The sequence below is a fragment of the Eptesicus fuscus genome, chromosome 21 (assembly GCF_027574615.1).
Source record: "Eptesicus fuscus isolate TK198812 chromosome 21, DD_ASM_mEF_20220401, whole genome shotgun sequence".
In the NCBI taxonomy this organism is placed as follows: domain Eukaryota; kingdom Metazoa; phylum Chordata; class Mammalia; order Chiroptera; family Vespertilionidae; genus Eptesicus; species Eptesicus fuscus.
The window spans coordinates 5,566,197-5,586,182 of record NC_072493.1 but is presented as its reverse complement, the minus strand read 5'-3'; the positions used below and the strand labels follow the sequence as shown (position 1 = coordinate 5,586,182).

Genomic DNA, 19,986 nt, shown 5'->3' with positions numbered 1-19,986 from the left:
TCTACTTTTATTCCTTTTTACAAAACCGGTCCATCACTGGCCCCCTTCCCACACAGCCAGGAGGCCACTTCACGGCGCGGGCACTCCACCCGGGAGAGGCGCGGACTTTGCCCTCGTGGTCTCCGAGGACGCCGGGGTCTCAGGTTTGGGGGCCACAGAGCGGCCGCTCCAGGCTTCGCTCCCCAGTCTCCCATTCCTCCCACCCCCTGCGCCCCTCTGCCACATCCGCCCAGCTCTCTGCCGCCTCTGCACCCGCAGGCCACGGGCCGTCCGCTGGTGAGCCCGGCGCGTGAGCCCGGCCCCGTCCGTGGCCCTCAGCCCAGCGACGTGGCCGTCCTCAGCAGGGCTGCGAACATGGACCCCGGCTCCCGCTGCAGGGCCTCGGGGCTGTCAAACTCCACAACCTGGAGAGGACGGAGGAAGGGACGGCACCGCTGAGCCCGGCCCCAAGGGCCCGCCGGCCTCCCGGCGCCGCTGGCCGAGGGCGCCCTCCCCGCGGCCCGGGACGCCTGTCACCTTCCCGTTGTCCATGACCAGGATGCGGTCGCAGCCCAGGACGGTGGTGATGCGGTGGGCGATGACGAGCACCGTGCAGCCGCGGAAGGCCTCGCGGATCGTGCGCTGGATCAGCGTGTCGGTCTCCGTGTCGATGGAGGCAGTGGCTTCGTCAATGAGGATGATCTGGTGGGTACAGAACAGGTGGCAGCAAGTCTAGGCTGGTGTGGCTCAGTGGACAGAGCGGCGGCCTGCAGACCAAAGGGTCCCAGGTGCGATTCTCAGTCAGGACACAGGCCCGGGTTGTGGGCTTGATCCCCAGTGGGGGGCGTGCAGGAGGCAGCCAATCCGTGATTCTCTCTCATCATGGATGTTTCTATCTCTCTGAAATCAATAAAATATGTTTTTAAATAAATAAAAATTTTTAAAAAAACAGGTGGAGGCGGCCTCATGGGCCTGAGACCGGGTCTGGTCCTGGGCCGGCCACCAGTTCACCGAGACACGGAGCGCTTTGGACTGAGCCCAGACCCCGCTGGCTCCCGTCAGTGGTGACCCCTGGGCCCCGCCCGCCGAGAGGGACATGCTTAGTGACCAGAGAGTTCGTTCTTGGCGGCGTCTCGGGGCAGGTCTGGTTCTAGGAACCGCCTTCCTCTTTGCAGACGGACGCAGAGCAGTGTCCCCACCTGCGGGCGGGCACATGTATGTTCTTGCTGCAGCACCGCGGTGTCTGTCTCCCTGACACGCACACGAGCTGTGACCAGCCCAGGAGGGGGGTCCTGAGTGTCACTGATTAAGGTCAGGCACCCTTAGAAAGAGGGCGTCGTGAGGAAATCAGAGGCCACGGGTGTGACAAAAGTCACGCGTGCACATGTGAGTGTGGAGGTACGTGTCCATGTGTGTGTTTGTGTGTGTGTGTACATGTGTATGTGTGTCCCTGTGCGTGTGTCCCACATGTACACGTGTGTGCATGTGTGTGCTTACATGTTTGTGTTTTGCTTGCTTGTGAGAGGAAGCATGCGCCTAAGAGCCCATGCAGCTATGGTGAGGTGACCGGGGACATTGTCTGGGGACAGTGGTGACGTTTCAGACCCAGGGAACTCCCTGGACGGCTGACGCGAGTCCCCCCTAAGCAGGCGGGGACGTGCCCCGTGTTTTAAGGGGACCGCGTGGTGGCAACTGCAAGGCTCTGGCCTCGGGCTTTCTGGCTCTGGGTTGGACGGACTTCAGTGCGGGTTTGGGGTGTGGGGCTGAGGGCCCGGCTGAGCCCCGCCACGCCTCGCCCCCTGCCACCCCCCGACACACGGGCTATGGTGCTGGGCCCTCCGCACCTTGGAGTTGCGCAGGAGGGCGCGGGCGATGCAGAGCAACTGCCTCTCCCCCACCGAGAAGTTCTCGCCGTTCTCCGCCACCTCCGCCTGCAGCCTCTGCGGAAAGTTCAGGATCTGCCGGGTCGGGCAGACAAGGGAGGTCACGCGGGCCTGCGGGCGGGCAGACCAACCCCTCGGGCGGCCCCTGTGCATCGTGCCCCTCCTCCGTCTCTCTGCGCAGCTCTCCTCCCACCCACACCCGCAGGACCCCGCATCCGTGCCCGTCCTAGAGGCCTGGCCCTGCCCCTCGGAGCCAGCTGCTGCCCGGCCGCGGGCCTTACCCCCTCCCCCGCCTCTGCTGTGTCCTCAGCCCACACTGAGCCTGCCCCCTGGTGTCCCATCTCATGAGACGCGTCCTCCGTGCCCGAGTGTGTCTGTGGTGCCGGGTGGGAGGCGCCTGCGGGAGAGACGGCCAAGCCCGGAACCGCTCCGCTCACCGTCCTGCTCAGGAAGGTCCTCTCCAGGGCGCCCCAGATCTCCTCATCCGTGTGCCGGTCAAAGGGGTCCAGGTTCAACCTGCCCAGCGAGGAGGCCGTGCTCAGCAACCACCTGCCTGGGGCAGCCTGTCCCGTCCACGGCGAGGGCCAGGGCCCGGGTTACAGAAGCCCATGGGCCCCCGCGAGCGGGCATTTCCCGGGCCGGGTGGTACGTGTCCCCCAGCCCCCAAGCCCAGGTGCTGAGGTGGGGCTCTCTCTCGGGGGTGAGCAAGGCAGCATGCAGCATTCCCCGGCCACAGGGCATCCCCGCCACAGGGCATCCCCGCCACAGGGCATCCCCGCCACGGGGCATCCCCGCCACAGGGCATCCCCGCCACAGGGCATCCCCGCCACAGGGCATCCCCGCCACGGGGCATCCCCGCCACGGGGCATCCCCGCCACAGGGCATCCCCGCCACAGGGCATCCCCGCCACAGGGCATCCCCACCACAGGGCATCCCCGCCACAGGGCATCCCCGCCACAGGGCATCCCCACCACAGGGCATCCCCGCCACAGGGCATCCCCGCCACAGGGCATCCCCGCCACAGGGCATCCCCGCCACGGGGCATCCCGGCCACGGGGCATCCCCGCCCACAGGGCATCCCCGCCACGGGGCATCCCCGCCACAGGGCATTCCGGCCACGGTGCATCCCCGCCACAGGGCATCCCGGCCACAGGGCATCCCCGCCCACAGGGCATCCCGGCCACAGGGCATCCCCGCCCACAGGGCATCCCCGCCACAGGGCATCCCCGGCCACAGGGCATCCCTACCACAGGGCATCCCCGCCACAGGGCATCCCAGCCACGGGGCATCCCCACCACAGGGCATCCCCACCACGGGGCATCCCCGCCACAGGGCATCCCCGGCCACAGGGCATCCCGGCCACGGTGCATCCCCGCCACGGGGCATCCCCGCCACGGGGCATCCCGGCCACGGGGCATCCCTGCCACAGGGCATCCCAGCCACGGTGCATCCCCGCCACAGGACAATCCGGCCACAGGGCATCCCCGCCACAGGGCATCCCCGCCACAGGGCATCCCGGCCACGGTGCATCCCCGCCACGGGGCATCCCCGGCCACAGGGCATCCCCACCACGGGGTATCCCCGCCACGGGGCATCCTGGCCACGGTGCATCCCGGCCACGGGGCATCCCGGCACGGGGCATCCCCACCACAGGGCATCCCGGCCACAGGGCATCCCCAGCCACGGTGCATCCCAGCCACAGGGCATCCCGGCACGGGGCATCCCCACCACAGGGCATCCCCGCCACGGTGCATCCCCGCCACGGGGCATCCCCGCCACAGGGCATCCCCGCCACGGGGCATCCCCACCACGGGGCATCCCGGCCACGGTGCATCCCGCCACAGGACAATCCGGCCATAGGGCATCCCCGCCACAGGGCATCCCCGCCACGGGGCATCCAGGCCACGGTGCATCCCCGCCACAGGGCATCCCCGGCCACAGGGCATCCCGGCCACGGGGCATCCCCGCCACGGGGCATCCCGGCCACGGGGCATCCCGGCCACGGGGCATCCCCACCACGGGGCATCCCCACCGACAGGGCATCCCCGCCACAGGGCATCCCCGCCACAGGGCATCCCCACCACGGGGCATCCCCGCCACAGGGCATCCCCGCCAACGGGCATCCCCGCCACAGGGCATCCCCGCCACAGGGCATCCCCGGCCACGGGGCATCCCTGCCACGGGGCATCCCCCGGCCCATGTGGAGGCGGGGCTGCCACAGGGCATTCCTGGCCGCTGGGACCAGCAGGTGGAAGTTACCACAGTGTGACTCAGGGTTTGGGGCGATCCCTGCAGGAAGGTTTGCTGCTTCCCTGACTGACAGGAGAGGCGCAGCCATCCCCCCAGGAGGGACGTGGGAAGTCCCCGAAGCCCTCGCTGCGGCCCGGAGATGACTGGGCCCTGGACCAGCCTCGGCCTCCCCGGATCGCCGCGGAGAGAGGACTTTGTAGCTTAGGCAGTTGGCAGTGTGTGTGTGTGTGTGTGTGTGTGTGTGTGTGTGTGTGTGTGAAAATACATGTGACATGTTTGTCATTGTAACCATCTGTAAGTCTACGACTCAGGGGCATTACATGCATTCCCCATGTGTGACCCTCACTGACACTCACCGTCCTCAACAAACACTCCGCCTCAACAACTGCCCTTAAAATCTTAAGCGCATTTACTTCTCCCAGAAAAAGTGGGGCTGCTCCTGAACGGGCGTGAGGGAATGTGTGGCCTCAGGCAGTAGGAGGGGAGCGCTAGGGCGTGCTCCTGCGAATGCATGAAACCAGGAGAGCCCAGTAGGTGCGGCTCAGGGGTTGAGCGTCGACCTAGGAACCAGGAGGCCACGGTTAGATTCCCAGTCAGGGCACAGGCCCGGGTTGTGGGCTCCATCCCCAGTGTGGGGCGTGCAAGAGGCACCCGATCCATGATTCTCTCTCCTCATTGATGCTTCTATCGCTCTCTCCCTCTCCCTTCCGCTCTGAAATCAATAAAAATATATTTAAAACAAACGACACCTTGCAAATGTTCAGGCATCGAAGTTCACTAAGTGTATACCAGGGTCTCCGCCGATCTTCAGGGACAGCTCATGAGGTGGGCCCGGGGGCACGAGTGGCCCAGAAACGGACGGCCCCCCAGCCCTGACATCCAGGCCTCGCCCCCCACGGGCCCAGGCCAGCACGCACCTGATGGTCCCCGAGAACAGGACGGGGTCCTGAGGGATGACGGACAGCTTGGACCGCAGGTCCTCCAGGCTGACACCGCTGATGTCCACGCCGTCGATGAGGATCCGGCCCGCCGTGGGCTCCACCAGGCGGAAGAGCGCCGTCCCCAAGGAGGACTTCCCTGTTGGGCAGGACCAAGCAGGGCGTCGCTTCCTGAACCCGCACGGGGGCCGGCACAGGTGACACCTGGCGCGCACCTGCCCGCTCCCGCCAGCCTCCTGTGTCCTTCGCGACGCTCCTCGCACCTGTCATTCCCTCATCTGTTTCCATGTCTGATGACTCGCCCGCCACCTGTCTCCTCCCCGGGACTCCCAACAGCAGGGACTCCGGGTACTACTGGCGAGTGTCTGGGACAGGGCCCAGCTTGACATGAGGGTCAGCAAACCCCTGCGGGGTGCCTGTGCGAACCCCTGCCTGAGAATAGGTGGACACCCCGAGGCCCACGTTGAGGAGGGGCTGCCCGGACGTGCCGCTCACCGGAGCCGGTGCGGCCCACGATGCCCACCACCTCCTGGCCGCGAATGGTCAGGCTGATGCCCTTGAGGACGATGGGGGTGTTGTCGCGGTATCTCATCTGATAGTCCTGGAAGCACACCTCCCCGCGCTGCGGCCACCCGGCCGGGCAGCTCACGCCTCTCACGGGCTGCACGTGCAGCGGAGCCTCGGGGACGCACAGCTCGTGTTCGAAGAAAGAAAAGGAAGCCGGTCGTTACCATCCGCCTCTGCCTAGCCCTGCGGACCTCGGCTGCGCCCCGGGCATGTGGCCACCCCAGCTGCCCTGCCTCGGGTCGAGCCCCGGCTGTGTGACCAGAGGGGCACCTCAGGCCATCCCTGCCCCCGGCTTTATCCCCAAAGAAGGGGACGCCTAGAGCTGCCTCCTTGCTGTTAACACAGAGAACTCTGATTCAGTGCCTGACGTGCTGAAGAAATAGAATCTGAGCAACGCCAACACGGGCAGCAGGGTGTCCCCCGCGGGGCATGTCTCAGCTCGGAGCCCTGGCCACGCGGGCTCTGTCCTCGCCCTGCAAGGTGGGCTTTCTCACACGCGTTTCACAGGCAAAAACCAGGCTCAGACAGCGCAGAGGACTGGCTCACTGTAACACAGCTGGTGAGGGGACGGCGCGGACTCCAGCCCAGGCTGCCTGAGCCACACCCCCGACGCCACGCCAAGCGCAGTGGGCGTGTTGGGAGGAAACAGCGATGGCGAAGATGCAGGGTCGCGGCCCGGCTGCCCGCACAGTGTCACCACAGCGTCCCTCGGGGTTAGACCCAAGCTCTGCGGCTCACACGTTCCGCTCCCGGAACAGGTGGGGGACCCGGCCTCGGAGGGCTCCGACGGCCCAGCTGTGTCACCGCGAGCAAGTGCTCAGCGGGCCAGCCCCGGTGTCCTCTCCTGGGTAACGGGCGCAAGAACGCGACGGCCTCATGCAGGGGCTTTGTGACTCGTGAGATAATCTATGTATCGTAGCAGCGAGCCTTTCCCTGGGCCAGGCCGGCCCAGAGCTGTGTGTGTCCGTCCGTTCACCTCTGTGACCACCAGCCGAGTAGCTACTGCGAGCTGTCCCATTCAGAGACGGGACAGAGGCTGCAGAGGCTGCACAGCTGATTCAGTGGCGAAGCTTCGACTTGAACCGGGTGATCTGGCTCCAAAGCCTGTGCCCAGCCCCTGCGCCATGAAGAGACGCGGTCGTAACGCCAGGCCTCACTGCCGTCCTTGCTCTCAGACGGGGCAAGCTCCCGTTTCTACAAAGGGAAGCTTACTCCCTCCACATCCGGGACGCTGGCCCGCAGAGAGGTCGGCGGAAATGAGCCGCCAGGAGTGGAGGAGCCTCAGAGAGGAGACACGGAGGGCGGGAGGGCGGGAGGGAGGCCAGAGCCCCGGGAGCCTCCCGGGAAAGCCTCAGGGCCCCGGGGACGTGCAGAGACCTCCACAGGACCCAGGCCCGCGCCCACCTTCTTGTACTGCAGCATCCGCTCCACCGCGGTGAAGTAGGCCTCCGTCTCCGTGCCCATGCGCGCCGTGGCCTGGAAATTGGATGCCAGCTGGAAGGGAGGAGACCGGCAGGTCGGGCTGCCCGCTGTGGGAGCAGGAACGCTCCAAGCTCTCGGTTCCTCTCCGCAGGGGGGTCCCGGAGGGCTAGCATTTATCTGGCGTTGGTTCTGCGTGTCTAACATGCACTGACCCTCACGTTCACACACATGCCTCCCACGTCACGCTCCATTACCTCCCTATACAGACAGCAGTCCTGGCACAGGCGGTGACGGACTGCCCCAGAGTCACACCGCTAACGTGGCAGAGCCCGGGTGACTCACGCATCCTGACCACACGTTCATTCTTTTCTATTTTTTATATATTTTATTGATGTCAGAGAGGGAGGGAGGGAGAGAGAGACAGAAATGATGAGAGAGAATCATCGATCGGCTGCCTCCTGCACACCTCCTGCGGGGAATCAAGCCTGCAACCTGGGCATGTACCCTGACTGGAGAGTCGAACCATGACCTCCTGGTTCCTAGGTCAACGCTCAGCCACTGAACTACACTGGCCAGGCCCGACCACATTCTTAATCACTTCGCTGTGCCCCGCAGGGCATGGCAGGAACTCAGTGGAGCCAAGTCCAGCAAGTGCCTGGCTCAGCACCGGCCCAGGCCCAGCTCCCAGTAAATCCCTCCGTGGTCGCACCGGCCAGCTGAGTGGAAGCATAGCCATCCGCGTGGCCCACGCACCGGGGCAGGTCTGCACACGGCCCGATGAGGGCGGTGTGTGTGCAGGTGCGTGCCCGCTGCGGGGCTCACCGAGAGGACAGCGGGGCCCTCTGCTTACCCGGAGGAGGCGCCAGCCCTGGGCACACAGCTCTGACGCCAGGGAGAAGCCAAGCCACGTGAGCACAGAGGGCGGTCCATGAACCCGGGGAGGGGCGCCCCGGACCAGCAGCCAGTGTTCCTTCAAGTCAGCCTCCCGCAGGAGTCTGTGTCCGTGACCCTGACCAGCCGTCCCCTTCCCCCCGAGTCCGGGAGGTACGCCGACGGCATATCAGGCCCCCCTGGATGGACACCCTGACTTAAAGCTAGATCCCCAGACCCCGAGCTCTGGAGCGGGGTCGGCGGGCTTAGGAAGTCTGCGGGAACGGGGACCCCTCCCTTTTCAACAGCCTCCCCACATCGCCCAGGAGAGTGACAGCAGGATCAGGGCACGACGTGGAGCGACACCAGCCAGGCAACCGAGAGGCCTGCGTCCTTGGCCTGGCTCTGCTTCTCACTGTCCACTCCAACAGCCCTCCTCCTCGCTGGCTCAGGCTCCCCATCCGAGCAGTAGAGGCTGGACCCTGTCGTCCGCTCCCCCTCCCTTCCTACACCCTCTGCCTCGGGTGGTATCTTCCATGCAGGCTTCCCCGTTCAGAGGGGCCAAGGAAGCGGAGAGCCGATCCAAAAGGCCACGCATGTGGCTCAGTGGTCACACGTGGCCAAGTCCCAGGCGGAACCACAGTCCCATGGGCCCCCTGGGCCTGCCCGCGTGCTCACCACACCGAGCCCGCTGTCCCAGCCCCTCCCTCACCTGCAGGATGAGGCTGATGGTCAAGGCTTGGTAGGAGTGGGAGGCCGAGGAAGCCCCGAGAGCCACGAACAAGGCCACGGCCAAGGTCACCAGGTTGGCCATGAGCTCCATCCTCAGTGACACCCACCGCGTGGAGGACAGAAACATCAGCTGGTAGTTGTTCTGCACGTCGTTCAGCCTGTTAAACCTCGAGGGAAAGGATACCCCAGAGCCACTGTGTTGGTCTGCCCGAGGGCTTCCCAAGGTCGCCCCCTCGGCCGCCGCTCGCCACCCACCAGCACAGCCTGACTTCCCTTTTCCTTTTGCCCATCCTCACCCGCGGGCATTGTTTCCATTGCTTTTCAGAGTGGAGGAGAAGCGGGGGGAGGAACATCAACGTGAGAGAGACACATTGATGGGTTGCCTCCTGCACGCACCCCGACCAGTGCCAGGATCAAACCTGCAACCCAGGTGCGTGCTCTTGACCGGGAATTGAACTTGCTACCCTTGGGTGCGTGGGCCAATGCTCGAGCCGCCGAGCATGCCGGCCAGGGCACCACCTGACTTCTCGTTGGGGGTTCCCTCCCGCTCCCCTTTCTCAGCCATGAGTTGACCGGACCCCGATCTAGGCCCTGAGCCACTCAGGGCCACCACCCACCCCTGCTCGTGACCTTCACTGGGCCAGGATGTGAGCGGGCGGGGGCGGCGATGCCTCCCTCTGCACCTCTGCCCGGGGGCTGTGTCCCCTGTGGGTGCTGAGCATGGACGGGCTCTCAGTGCTGATGGCGTGCCAGCATCACTCCCGGACCCCGCAGCCCTACTGTCCGCACCATCCTCGGGGGCTCTCCAGGGCCACTGGAGAACTGGTGCCGGGTTCATCCACATTCCAGCTAACTGAACACACACCATCTCCCACGCCCCCGTCTTACCAGGCTCCGAGGCAGCTCAGGTGCCACCTCCTCCCGAGAGCCTTCCCGGACTTCCTCCCTGAACTCTGCTGGCATTTTATCTGCTCCTCTCCTATGCTGCCTGTCACATCCCACCCCGGATTATTACACACACACACGTAATATTTTTGTGTCTCCATCTTCCCCCAGACTAGGAGCTTCTTGTCCATCCTTGTTTGGCCCTTAAGTAGCTAAGGTCATAGGACACAATTCAGTTTTGTTTGTTTTAACAAACATATAGAAGGTACACCTATGGGTGTGAATGCAGTAAAAGAAAACCTGTTACTTAGCAAGTTCTTGGTTCTTATTTTATGAAAATTAGATGCCTGTTTGGAAGGGAAAGAAAAAACAACTGCCTGGCCCGTGTGGCTCAGAGGCTGAGCGTCCACCTATGAACCAGGAGGTCACGGTTTGATTCCCGGTCAGGGCACATGCCCAGGTTACGGGCTCCATCCCCAGTGTGGGGTGTGCAGGAGGCAGCCGGCCCATGATTCTCTCTCACCACTGATGTTTCTGTCTCTCCCTCTCCCTTCCTCTCTGACATCAATAAAATTATATTTCAAACAATAAATAATGTAAAAAAAACACACAAAACAAATGAATGAAACAGTGCTGGCCCGTGCCACTTCTGACTACAGCTCCACGGCTCCGGGTCTACATTTCCTGTGTCGCCTCCACTCTGTCCCTGGGGGATGGTCTTACAGAGGAGGCTCTGAGGCTCCCCAGTGAGCGGAGTAGGCCGTGTTCCCACTGGTGCCCAGCACCCTGCTCCCGCCACCCCCCCCCCACATACCCCACCCCATTCTGTCCCACGGCCCCGCTGCCCCACAGTCCCCCGCCGCCCCCCGCTGCTCCCCCCACCCCCTGTCCTGCCCCACGGTCCCGCCATCACTGGGCGCAGGGGACTCACTGGCTGACGAAGTCCTCGGTTTTCCCGTAGACGTGGATGGAGCTGAGACCGCGCAGCGCGGTGAGGATGTGGGAGAACAGCGGGGAGCGGCTGTAGTTCTCCAGCCTCTTGAACACGTTCATGGCCCGCTTGAACTTCCTGCGCCGAGGAGGAGAGGGTGACGGCTGCCCCTGTGCAGGCGGATCCCAGCCTCCGCCCGAGGCCACCCGCCCTCCACGGGCAGAAAGACCCACTCACATGTAGTAGAGGAGGCAGCCGGCGAACAGGATGACCCCGATCAGCAGGATGTAGGGCGACAGCACGCTGACGATGACCATGTTGATCAGCACCACCAGCAAGAGCAGCAGGAACTCCTCGGCCACGATGGGCAGCAGCTGGTCCAGCTGGTCCAGGTCCCCCGCGAAGCAGTTCAGCAGCCGGCCCGTGGGTGTCGTGTCGAAGAAGCTCATGGGGCAGAGGGAGACCTGCAGGGACCGGCGCGGCCTTAGGGGAGCGGGGGTCTGGGGGGGGGGCTCTGCTCACTGGAGGCTCTTGGAGGGTGGGGCGCTGCCCGAGGGGCGTCGGGGAGGCAGCGGGGGCAACGCAGGGGCTCCAGCGTGCGGACTCCTCCACCTGCTGCTGTGTGGCCCTGGGCAAGTGGCTTCCCTCCTCTGAGCGTGAACAGATCCCCAGGCCAAGCGGACCTAAACCACGCCTGTGTTGTGCCCTCACCATCGTAAGCCTGACGCCCGCCTTGTGGCACATGGGGACATGTGACATGCGAGAGAGAGCCGTGATATCTCTACGACGTCATTGGCTGCCACCCCAGCGGGATGGACATCATAGACCACTTGGTATTCTAACCAGGACGCCTGGTGGTCCCACAGCAGTGTGAGGGTAATGCCAGGGAGCTTGGGGCAATCCCACGTGACTCTGCGTGTGACAGTGCTCGGCCCACCGAGGCCAGCGCTGGTGTGACCACTGACCCTCAGCAAGGACAGTGAATGGCTAGGACCTGCCTCCAGCAGCAGGTGTGTCCGGCACCCATCCACCTGGGGGCCTGGTGTCCACTTACAACCTTGGGACACTCTGGAACAGGCAAAACCACGAGACAGGAAGCAGGTCCGTGGCTGTGGGGTTGGAGGGAGGGAGGCATGGACAGGGAGCCTGGGGCCTTTCCAGGGCAGTGAAGATAGTCTGAGCCCACATTTGTCGAAAAAGTGAAAATAAAGAATGCCCCAAGACGTAGCACCTGTCCCAGCCTGCCTTGCACCCCAGCTGGGCCTCGCCTGGGCACTTCCTAGCCCGATACCAGTAGCAGCCATCTGCAGATCTCTCTGTAGCTCCTGCCTGGTGGCCCCAGAGCCAGTGACCCAGTGTGAGGGGAGGGACATAGAACGTGCACCAGCCAGAGGGAACCTTTGTGCAAACTGTAGATGTTCGGTAATGATGATAATGATAGGTCCATATTGCTCGTCAGCTGGAACAGGTGTCCCAAACACAGGCAAGGTGTTCGAGTGGAGGGGGGTGAGGGCCTGTGAGAAGGCTGTGCTCTCCACTCCGTTTTCCTTAAACCAAGCACTGCTCACAAAAGCTAGCTTTTTCGTTAAACGGGCCCGCCCAGCCCATGCAGGCCCGGCGTACCTTGCTGAAGAGGTCGTTGTGCAGCGCGGTGGACGCCTTCCTGGTGGCCCGGGTGAAGGCCACCGAGGAGCAGACCCCCACACAGGTCAGGACCAGGGCGCTGAGGCCCAGCACCGTCTCGTAGAAGGGCAGGTGGGGGTTGTCCAGGATGCTGCCCGGGTCCGAGGTGGTTCTGTTGCTCTCGTGGCTGCTATTGGTCTTCGAGAAAGAACGGGGGATGCGGTGTGCCGATAAGTTCCTCCGGCCTCTGGCCCCGGCTCCTGGCCCCGAGCCCCCTGTGGTGCCGAGCCGGGAGCTGGGAGCATCCTCCGTTCGCACACTTGGCTTCCAGACACTCGGTCTTCTGAGACCTGGCAGGTGGCTGGGCCCGGGATGGAGGCCCGTCACCAGAAAGCCACGCCGCGAGTGGAAGCTGGGAACCTCCCGCCCACCCCGTCCTCCAGGGAGAGGGGCTGGGGTGACATCAGTCACTGCACGTGCCTCCAGGAGGAAGACAGACTCCCGTGGATTCGAGCGCTTGAGGCGCGTGCCGAGGAGGCCCCGGCCCAGGTACACCGCCTGCCTGCGACGCTCAGTGATGCCCGAGGACGTCCTGTGGGCTCAGCCCGCACCCCGGCCCTTCCTCGCCGCTCCCTAAGAGGGGCTCAGGGTGACCCAGAGCCTCTCGCAGGGGCCTGAGAGCCATCCCTCTGAACTGTACTCATCACAAGGGTGACCCTGGAGGGTGGACACCTCGTGTCATGCCCCCATGACCTCGGGCCAGCAGGCAGCCTGGGGGTGGACGTGCCTCCCCGTAGGTGTCCGTCTCTGCCTGGGCCCCGCCCCCCACTCCTTGGTTCTCCCTCTAAGATGCGCAGGTCACCTCTGCACAAACCAGAGTGGCTCCTGGCCTTCCCCCCGTGTCCCCCGTGACGGAACAGAAGCTGCTGCCCCGCCTCCCCACGTCCAGCAGGTCTCCCTTCCTGCGGCCGCCCAGCCCGACGCCCGCCCGCCCGCCCGCCAGGGGCACGGGAGCAGCGCGCTGTGCAGAGCCGGCCTGCCTGGGCCACAAAGAAACCTCTTGGTTTTGTCCCCAAAAGACCACAGGGGGACGGTTCAGGCTGTGAGCACCGGGGCGCGCTGGGCGGAGGCACCCCGAAGTCTGGCTTCCAGAGGTCCTCCCTGGGCCCCGTCGGTCACCTGGGCAGTGGCAGGCGCTGGGCTGGTCCTGGGGTCCCCAGCTGGGGCTCAGCCCCCAAAGAAGCCACTCGCTCTGCACGGGCCACAGGCGCGCCCCCCACGCCCCCCACGCCCAGGGCACTCACCCCTGAGCCCTGCTCCAGCCAGTAGCTCAGCCACCAGAAGTAGAAGGCGGAGAGGAAGACGAACAGCACCACGAGCAGGAAAACCGCCACGGCGACCGCGTACCCTGGGGCGGGAGGGGGCGTGACCGGCGCCCAGGGAGGCGCACAGCCCCCTGGCCACGCTGCTCGCCCACCCAGGCCCTCGGACTCCCCCCCCCACCCCACCCCGGTCCCTCCACTCGGACGCCTGGGAGGACCAGCAGGAGCTGGTTCAAGCCCAGGCTCTGCTGCTGACCACAGCGTGGCCTGTACCCCAGGTCAGGGACATCCTACTTCCTCGGTGCTGAGGTGACCCGAGATGGCATCCAGCACCCCGCCCAGCGCCCAGCCCCCTCCTGTGGGGGGCACCTCGGTGTGGGTGCCGAGCCTGGTGCTGGGCACGTGCCTTCTCGCTAGTCGGGACGCCTGCCCTACACGCCGAGTCTCCGCGGGGCCCCGCCTTACACAGGGCTCGTTCCAGCGATGAGCAGAGTGGTCAGGGGTCACGGGGACTCTCAGAAACCTCTGCAGTGACCCCCAAAAGTGCAGCGCCGTGTGCGTGGTGTGGGGGTGTGTGCCATCGCACAGTGACGTGCGGAGGCCACGCAGCTGAGCTGGGGAGCTGCTACCTGCGCCCGCCTTCAGAAGGACACACTAGCGCCTGCGTGCGCCCTCATCCGTCCTCTCGGCGCCGCTAAGCACTTAACCACGTTTCCTGTGTCCTATGCCCTGACGCTTGGCCTGGGGACCTTGATCCGGGGAGACCCTTCCCAGGGTCAGCTCATTCCTAGGGATGGCCAGCGACGGCTGAGCTGACACACATGGCCGCCCACAGCCCACATCCTGACACCTCATCAAGCACGCGCCCACACGAGCCAGTATTCCCTGCCCCAGTCCACCAGCAACTAGGGAACCCCATAGCCAGGGCCCCGAAATTACTCCAGCCACCCGGCCCTAAGCTTGCTCATGCACCTCTGCCCTGCCCACTCTCTCCCATGGAAACCGGTAAGGGCCACGCTCTCCCCTCTCCCCTCTCCCCTGTCTCCTCTCCCCTCTCCTCTCTCCTCTTCCCTCTCCCCTCTCTCCTCTCCCCTCTGCCTCCTGGGGCCACGCTCTCCCCTCTCCCCTCTGCCTCCTGGGGCCACACTCTCCCCTCTCCCCTCTCCTCTCTGCCTCCTGGGGCCACGCTCTCCCCTCTCCCCTCTCCTCTGCCTCCTGGGGCCACGCTCTCCCCTCTCCCCTCGCCCCTCTGCCTCCTGGGGCCACACACCCCCCTCGCCCCTCTGCCATCTGACCATCCTGGCGCCTCCCGTGGCCCTGGGGGCACGGCCTGCCTGCTGTGGGCGGGGATCTTGCTCATGGCGGTAGCGCCCACGTCTGCAGGTCTGAGTAAGACGCATCTTGGGGGCATGGTGCCGCCAGCGCCCTGGGGACATGGTCCCGGCATTGGCTGTGGCGGGGGAGCTGCCGTAACCGAGTGGCTGGGATGGTGCAAGGTGAGCCTCGTGTGGTGTGACCCTGGGTGCCCTGGCCCTCCCATGACCTCCCCCCTCCCTGGGACCCGGCCTCGGGCACCTCCAGCCGCCTGGATGTAGTGGTGGTAGACACGCCACGTCAGGGACCCTTCCTCCATCTCCTCCTTCTGTGTCAGCTGGTTCTGCAGCCCTGGGTGGGGGGAGGGGAAGGAGGGAGAGGAGGAGGAGCTCCTCCCGGCTCCTCCCAGCACCCAGCGGCTCCCGTGAAGCTTCTGCGCCTGCCCCCTCCCGCTCCCTCGCCTCCCGGTGGTGGCACCCACCCAGCCTGCCCCAATCCACAGAAGACCCTGGACCCAGAGTCTGGAAAGGGGGTCCGTCCCCAGCTATTCAACCAGCCCTGAGGGCCTGGCGTCCCGCGCGCTGGTGGGTCAGGCGCGGCTGCAGAGAAGGGGGCAGAGGTGACCCTGGGCCAGGGTCCTGCTCCTAATGGTCATCGCGACACTGCACCCCGGAGTCACTCAACCTCTCTGTCCTCATCTGGCGGTAGGGAGGTGCCCTGCAGCACGCGCTCTGGAGACAGTGGCCCCAAAGCCGCAGCCCGCCCAGCGCCCAGCGCGCTCACCTGCGCTGTCCCCGAGAGGCTCCTCCGGGAGGGGGCGCGGGGCCGGGCCGCCCACCTGAGGCTCTTGGGCCGCCTGCAGCGTGTCCTGGGGGGAACAGGGCTGTGAGCGAGGGGGCTCCTCCCCGAGGGGGAGCGGGGCGGGGCGGGGAGATCACCTGTGCGGCCTCCCCGTGCAAGGTCTGGATGAGGTGGGCGTACCGCCCCGCCTTCTGCATCAGCTCCCTGTGTGCCCCCCGCTCGCAGATTTTCCCGTCTTCCAGCAGCACGACCTGGTCGCAGAACTGCAGACACTGCGGAGGCAGGAGAGAGAAGGTCTTCAGTGAGCACGCCCAGAGCTGCTCAGCTCCACCATCCAGAGGAGTGCAAGCCAGGGTACAGTGTCACTTACACTCAAGGCCAGTGCACTGCAGGGAGGGCCCTCAGCCCAGCCTCTGCCGGGAGCAGGCCTACACCGGCAGGCGGACATCCCCCAAGGGGTCCTTAGCACTGCTGAGGAGGCGGGAAAGGCTCCCGCCACCACCGCAGCGCTCCCAGCCCTGAGCCCAGCTTCAACGCTCTCCTGCCCCCTGGTGGCACACTGACCACCAGGGGGCAGCTCCTGCATTGAGCGTCTGCCTCCTGGTGGTCAGTACACGTCATAGCGACCGGTCGTTCTGCAGTTCGGTCAATTTGCATATTAGGGTTTTATTGTATAGGATTACCAGGTTGGCAGAAATTGAATGATGGACAACCCCAGGTGTTGGTGATGACTGGAAGGAAAGGGAACACTTGTAAACTGTTGGGGCGAGTGGCAGATTGGCACAACTCCTTTGGAGAGCAATTGGACAATGTCTCATAAAACTAAAGATTTCTGAAGAATTATGAACCAACAATTCAACCCCTTAAAACTCTATCCTAAAAAAAACTCTCAAATGCACATCAACACATGTAGACCTATGTACATTGAAGCATTTTTTGTAAAAGTGAAAAATGGGTAAAGACCCTACGTGTCCATCCTCGGGCATAAATTCTGGGATTTCCAGGGATCGGAACCCCATCCCTGCGAGACTGACTGCTGCACTACCAACGTGGGCGATCTCGAAAATGTGACATGGCGGGAAAAGGCCTGTTGGCACCAGTCACGGGAAGGACGGCAGCAACGATGTGAGGACCAGGGCGTGGGGAAGGAGACTCCACTGTGTCTAGAGACACACGCTGATGTGTAAAGGGAGGAAGGCGTGGGCGGGCACCGTGCACAACCGGCGAGGAGGGGACGGAGGGTCCACGCATGATTAAGTCATCGGGGTGCTGGACACGGGGTTTTCACTAGATCGCTTCTGAAATCTTGTTGCTGTTAATCCTCAGCCGAGGATATTTTCCCATTGATTTTTAGAGAGGGGAAGGGAGGCGGGGAGACAGAGAAACATCGATGTGAGAGAGATGCATCGATGGGCTGCCTCATGCACGCACCCTGACCAGGGCCAGGGAACCTGCAACCAAGGTACATGTCCTTGCCCGGAATTGAACCTGGGCCCTTCAGTCCCCGGGCTGAATGCTCTGTCCACAGAGCCACACCAGGCAGGGTCTTCGGAAAGCTCTTCATGCCTCTTTTTTATGCGAGAAAGACAGTGTGGCTCAAGTAGAAGAGGAGGGAGAAATAGCGACAGTGTCTTGAGGCCAAAGCCAAGGACGACGGTGTCCAGGCAGCCCCACTCCGCCCTGCTCTCGGGGAGACTTGGGGTTCTTCCTGAGGAACGTTTTCTCTTTTTCTCCTTCCAGAGCACCGGCCCCCGCCGTGTGGAAGGTAAAGGGGACCCTGAACTTGGGTTTGGATGCTCACCAGCCCATCTCCTTCGCACGGAAAGGAGAGGAGGGCCAAGGTCTTTATACCACGCCCTGGGGGGGGTCTGGTCTGAGGGGGAGGGGAAGGTGAGCCGTCCCACGGGAGGGTGGTCACCTGCAGCTGGTGCGTCACCAGCACGACCGTCTTGCCCCGCAGCGCCTTCCGGATGCACTCCTCAAAGATGTGCTTCCCCACCCGGGCGTCCACGGCCGACAGCGGGTCGTCCAGCAGGTAGATCTCGCGGTCCGAGTAGACGGCGCGAGCCAGGCTGATCCTCTGTCTCTGCCCCCCCGAGAGGTTGAGGCCCCGCTCCCCGATCTGCGGACGGGCAACCAAAGGCGCTGTGTTCGGAGGTGAGCACAGCCAGGCGGGCGGGGGGGGGGGGGGGGGGGGCAGCCCGAGGCGCCTAAGGAAGGGGCACCCCTGGCGTTAGCATCAGTGCTCCTAGCGTGCGGGGAGAAAGTGTCCCTCGGGGGAGGGTGGCTGGAGCCGACGTGGCACGTGGCCCACGAAACGCTGCTCACTGAGAGAGGCTGGCCACGGGGACAGGGGTTGAGGACGCCGGGGTCCGCGACATGAGAGCAATGGACAAGCCCCCTGCTTCCCTCACGGCGGTGTCAGACAGGAAGCCGCGAGGGAACGAATAAAAGAAACCAGCAAATGCGGACAGGACAGCGGTGCCTCCCCCGGAGGAGGGGGCTGCCTCACCGGAAGCGAGGCACTCGGGGCGCCAGCCTGGGCTTTGCCCGGGGAAGTGGCCACAGGCTGCGCTAGGACCACAGGGAAGTCAGGCAGCGCCCTGCTCACGGGGAAGGCGCCGCGGGCCACCGATGGTGCGTCATCAGAGACGCGGCGGGCAGGACTCCCGTTCTGGGGCCTTGGCTGCGTTCCCCCTGCAGGAGGGTGCTGGCCAGGGGGGAGGGGCGGGGGGGCGCTTGGGAGGGTCCTCATCTCAACCTCCCTCCCTCGATGGGGGCCTCGGAGGCAGCCGCGGTGGGGGCCGCTCTGGGCAAAAGCTGGGGCCCCTCCTCTGTGCCGGGAGGCAGCCCAGGGTCCCACGGAGCGAGCACGCTGGCCTCTCGCCTCCCACTCACCTCCGTCAAGTCCCCGAAGGGCAGGATCTCCAGGTCGCGGTTCAGGGAGCAGCAGTGGAGCACCTGGAGGTACCTGCAAGGTCGGGGGGCTGAGGGGCACGCGGGCAGACCCTGCCCCCCCAGGTGTGGAGGGGGGCGCTCGCACTCCTGGCTAAGGAGACTCTATTCACTCCCCCCCTCCCCTGCCTTCTCTTCTTTTAATCTAGCGTGTGCGTGCCTGGGGTGAATGCTGGAGCAGAAACCAAAGGAGATTCAGCGCAGTGAGAAGCCCCCTCTCTGGCGTCTGTGACCCTCAGGGGCTTTTTGTTGCCCTGGTTCATCCTCCCCCGAGGATATTTTTTCAAGTGATTTTTAGAGCGAGTGATTTTAAGGAGGGAGAGAGAGGAGCATCGATGTGAGAGAGACGCATCGATTGGTTGCCTCTTGCATGTGCCTGGGTGGGCCCGGGATCAGACCTGCGACCCAAGCACGTGCCCTCGACCTGGACGCGGCAGTCCTCGGGCAGACGCTCTAGCCACTGAGCCACACTGGCCAGGGCCCCTCTGTGGCTTTTCTTAGGAGCGACTGCCATCGCAGTTCCTTATGCATTTATTCAGGAACAGCCAATTCCCGTGCGCACGTGTGCAGCTTATATTGTTTAAGGGCCCCGCAGTATCCCGTCACACGCTGCACACAGCGGCCTAAGTATGTAACGGTGCCCCCGGGATGGACATGGGGGTCTTCCTAGTCCTCTGCTGCTGTGCCATGTGCAGTGTGGACACTCTTGCACACGGGTCTCCGTGTTCAGGTGAGACTCTGTGTGGCGTGCCCAGCAGCGCCCAGCCCGTGTTTGTTTGGACAGATATTTCGAAAGGGCCCTGGGTCCCATCGAGCGTGGGGGCAGTGCGGCGATCAGACGAGGGCTGTGTTAGGACAACACCCCTGGGGGTGGACACGGGGAGAAGCCGGAGCCAGCGCAGCCAGAGCAGAGCCAGGGAGCAGTCCCAGCCAGACACCCAGCGCAGAGCTGGCCGCCAGCACAGAAGAGGAGCAGAGAGATGGAAGGAGAGAGCACCGTCCAATGAGAAGGGGCTGTGAGAGGAGGGGGCTGGCTCCGGAGAGCCATCACGCCACACTGGGCAACTCGGGGATCGGCCAGGAGCTCAGCAGTTGGTGTTGGGCCGACCAGTTGGTGTTGGACCTGACCAGTTGGTGTTGGGCCGACCAGTTGTGTTGGGCCTGACGGCCTGGAGCTGGCCAGTGTGAACCCCTCCAGGCCTGTGCCCTCGGGGCTGTGACTGGGGGGAGGGGCCGATTGCAAAATCAAGTGAAGTCAACAGAGGCCTAGTCCCCGAAGCTGGGAGCCCGGCTGTGGCGTGCGGGCACGGTCCCCCCTCCCCTCCCCTCCTCCGCCGCACAGACCACTCATGTCAGCAGGGGAATGTGAATGTGTGAGCAGGTCACCCCGGCCCCGGCAGCGAGAGCCGCCCCCCCCCCCCCCCCCCGCCCCACCAGCCATGAACCCAGCTGATGCTTCCACATTGACAACCTCCTCGCTGTCTTGACCTCCCTCTGGCTTTGAGGTCAGGAAG

The 19,986-nt window shown here is 64.6% G+C and overlaps 1 protein-coding gene across 1 annotated transcript in view; it reads right to left on the bottom strand.

Moving 5' to 3' along the window:
* Positions 1-19,986, bottom strand: part of ABCC11 (ATP binding cassette subfamily C member 11) — a 43,481-nt gene continuing 23,495 nt past the window's right edge. The window contains exons 14-30 of the mRNA XM_054710471.1: positions 18,416-18,488; positions 17,436-17,639; positions 15,655-15,789; positions 15,500-15,584; positions 14,978-15,067; positions 13,385-13,488; positions 12,081-12,278; positions 10,695-10,921; positions 10,458-10,595; positions 8,622-8,808; positions 7,022-7,111; positions 5,546-5,744; positions 5,030-5,189; positions 2,300-2,378; positions 1,824-1,937; positions 517-681; positions 1-404 (exon numbers count right to left, since the gene is read on the bottom strand). Of these exons, the coding sequence (XP_054566446.1) occupies positions 315-404; positions 517-681; positions 1,824-1,937; positions 2,300-2,378; positions 5,030-5,189; positions 5,546-5,744; positions 7,022-7,111; positions 8,622-8,808; positions 10,458-10,595; positions 10,695-10,921; positions 12,081-12,278; positions 13,385-13,488; positions 14,978-15,067; positions 15,500-15,584; positions 15,655-15,789; positions 17,436-17,639; positions 18,416-18,488 (2,338 nt within the window). The 3' untranslated portion in view covers positions 1-314. The remainder of the gene's footprint in view (positions 405-516; positions 682-1,823; positions 1,938-2,299; positions 2,379-5,029; positions 5,190-5,545; positions 5,745-7,021; positions 7,112-8,621; positions 8,809-10,457; positions 10,596-10,694; positions 10,922-12,080; positions 12,279-13,384; positions 13,489-14,977; positions 15,068-15,499; positions 15,585-15,654; positions 15,790-17,435; positions 17,640-18,415; positions 18,489-19,986) is intronic.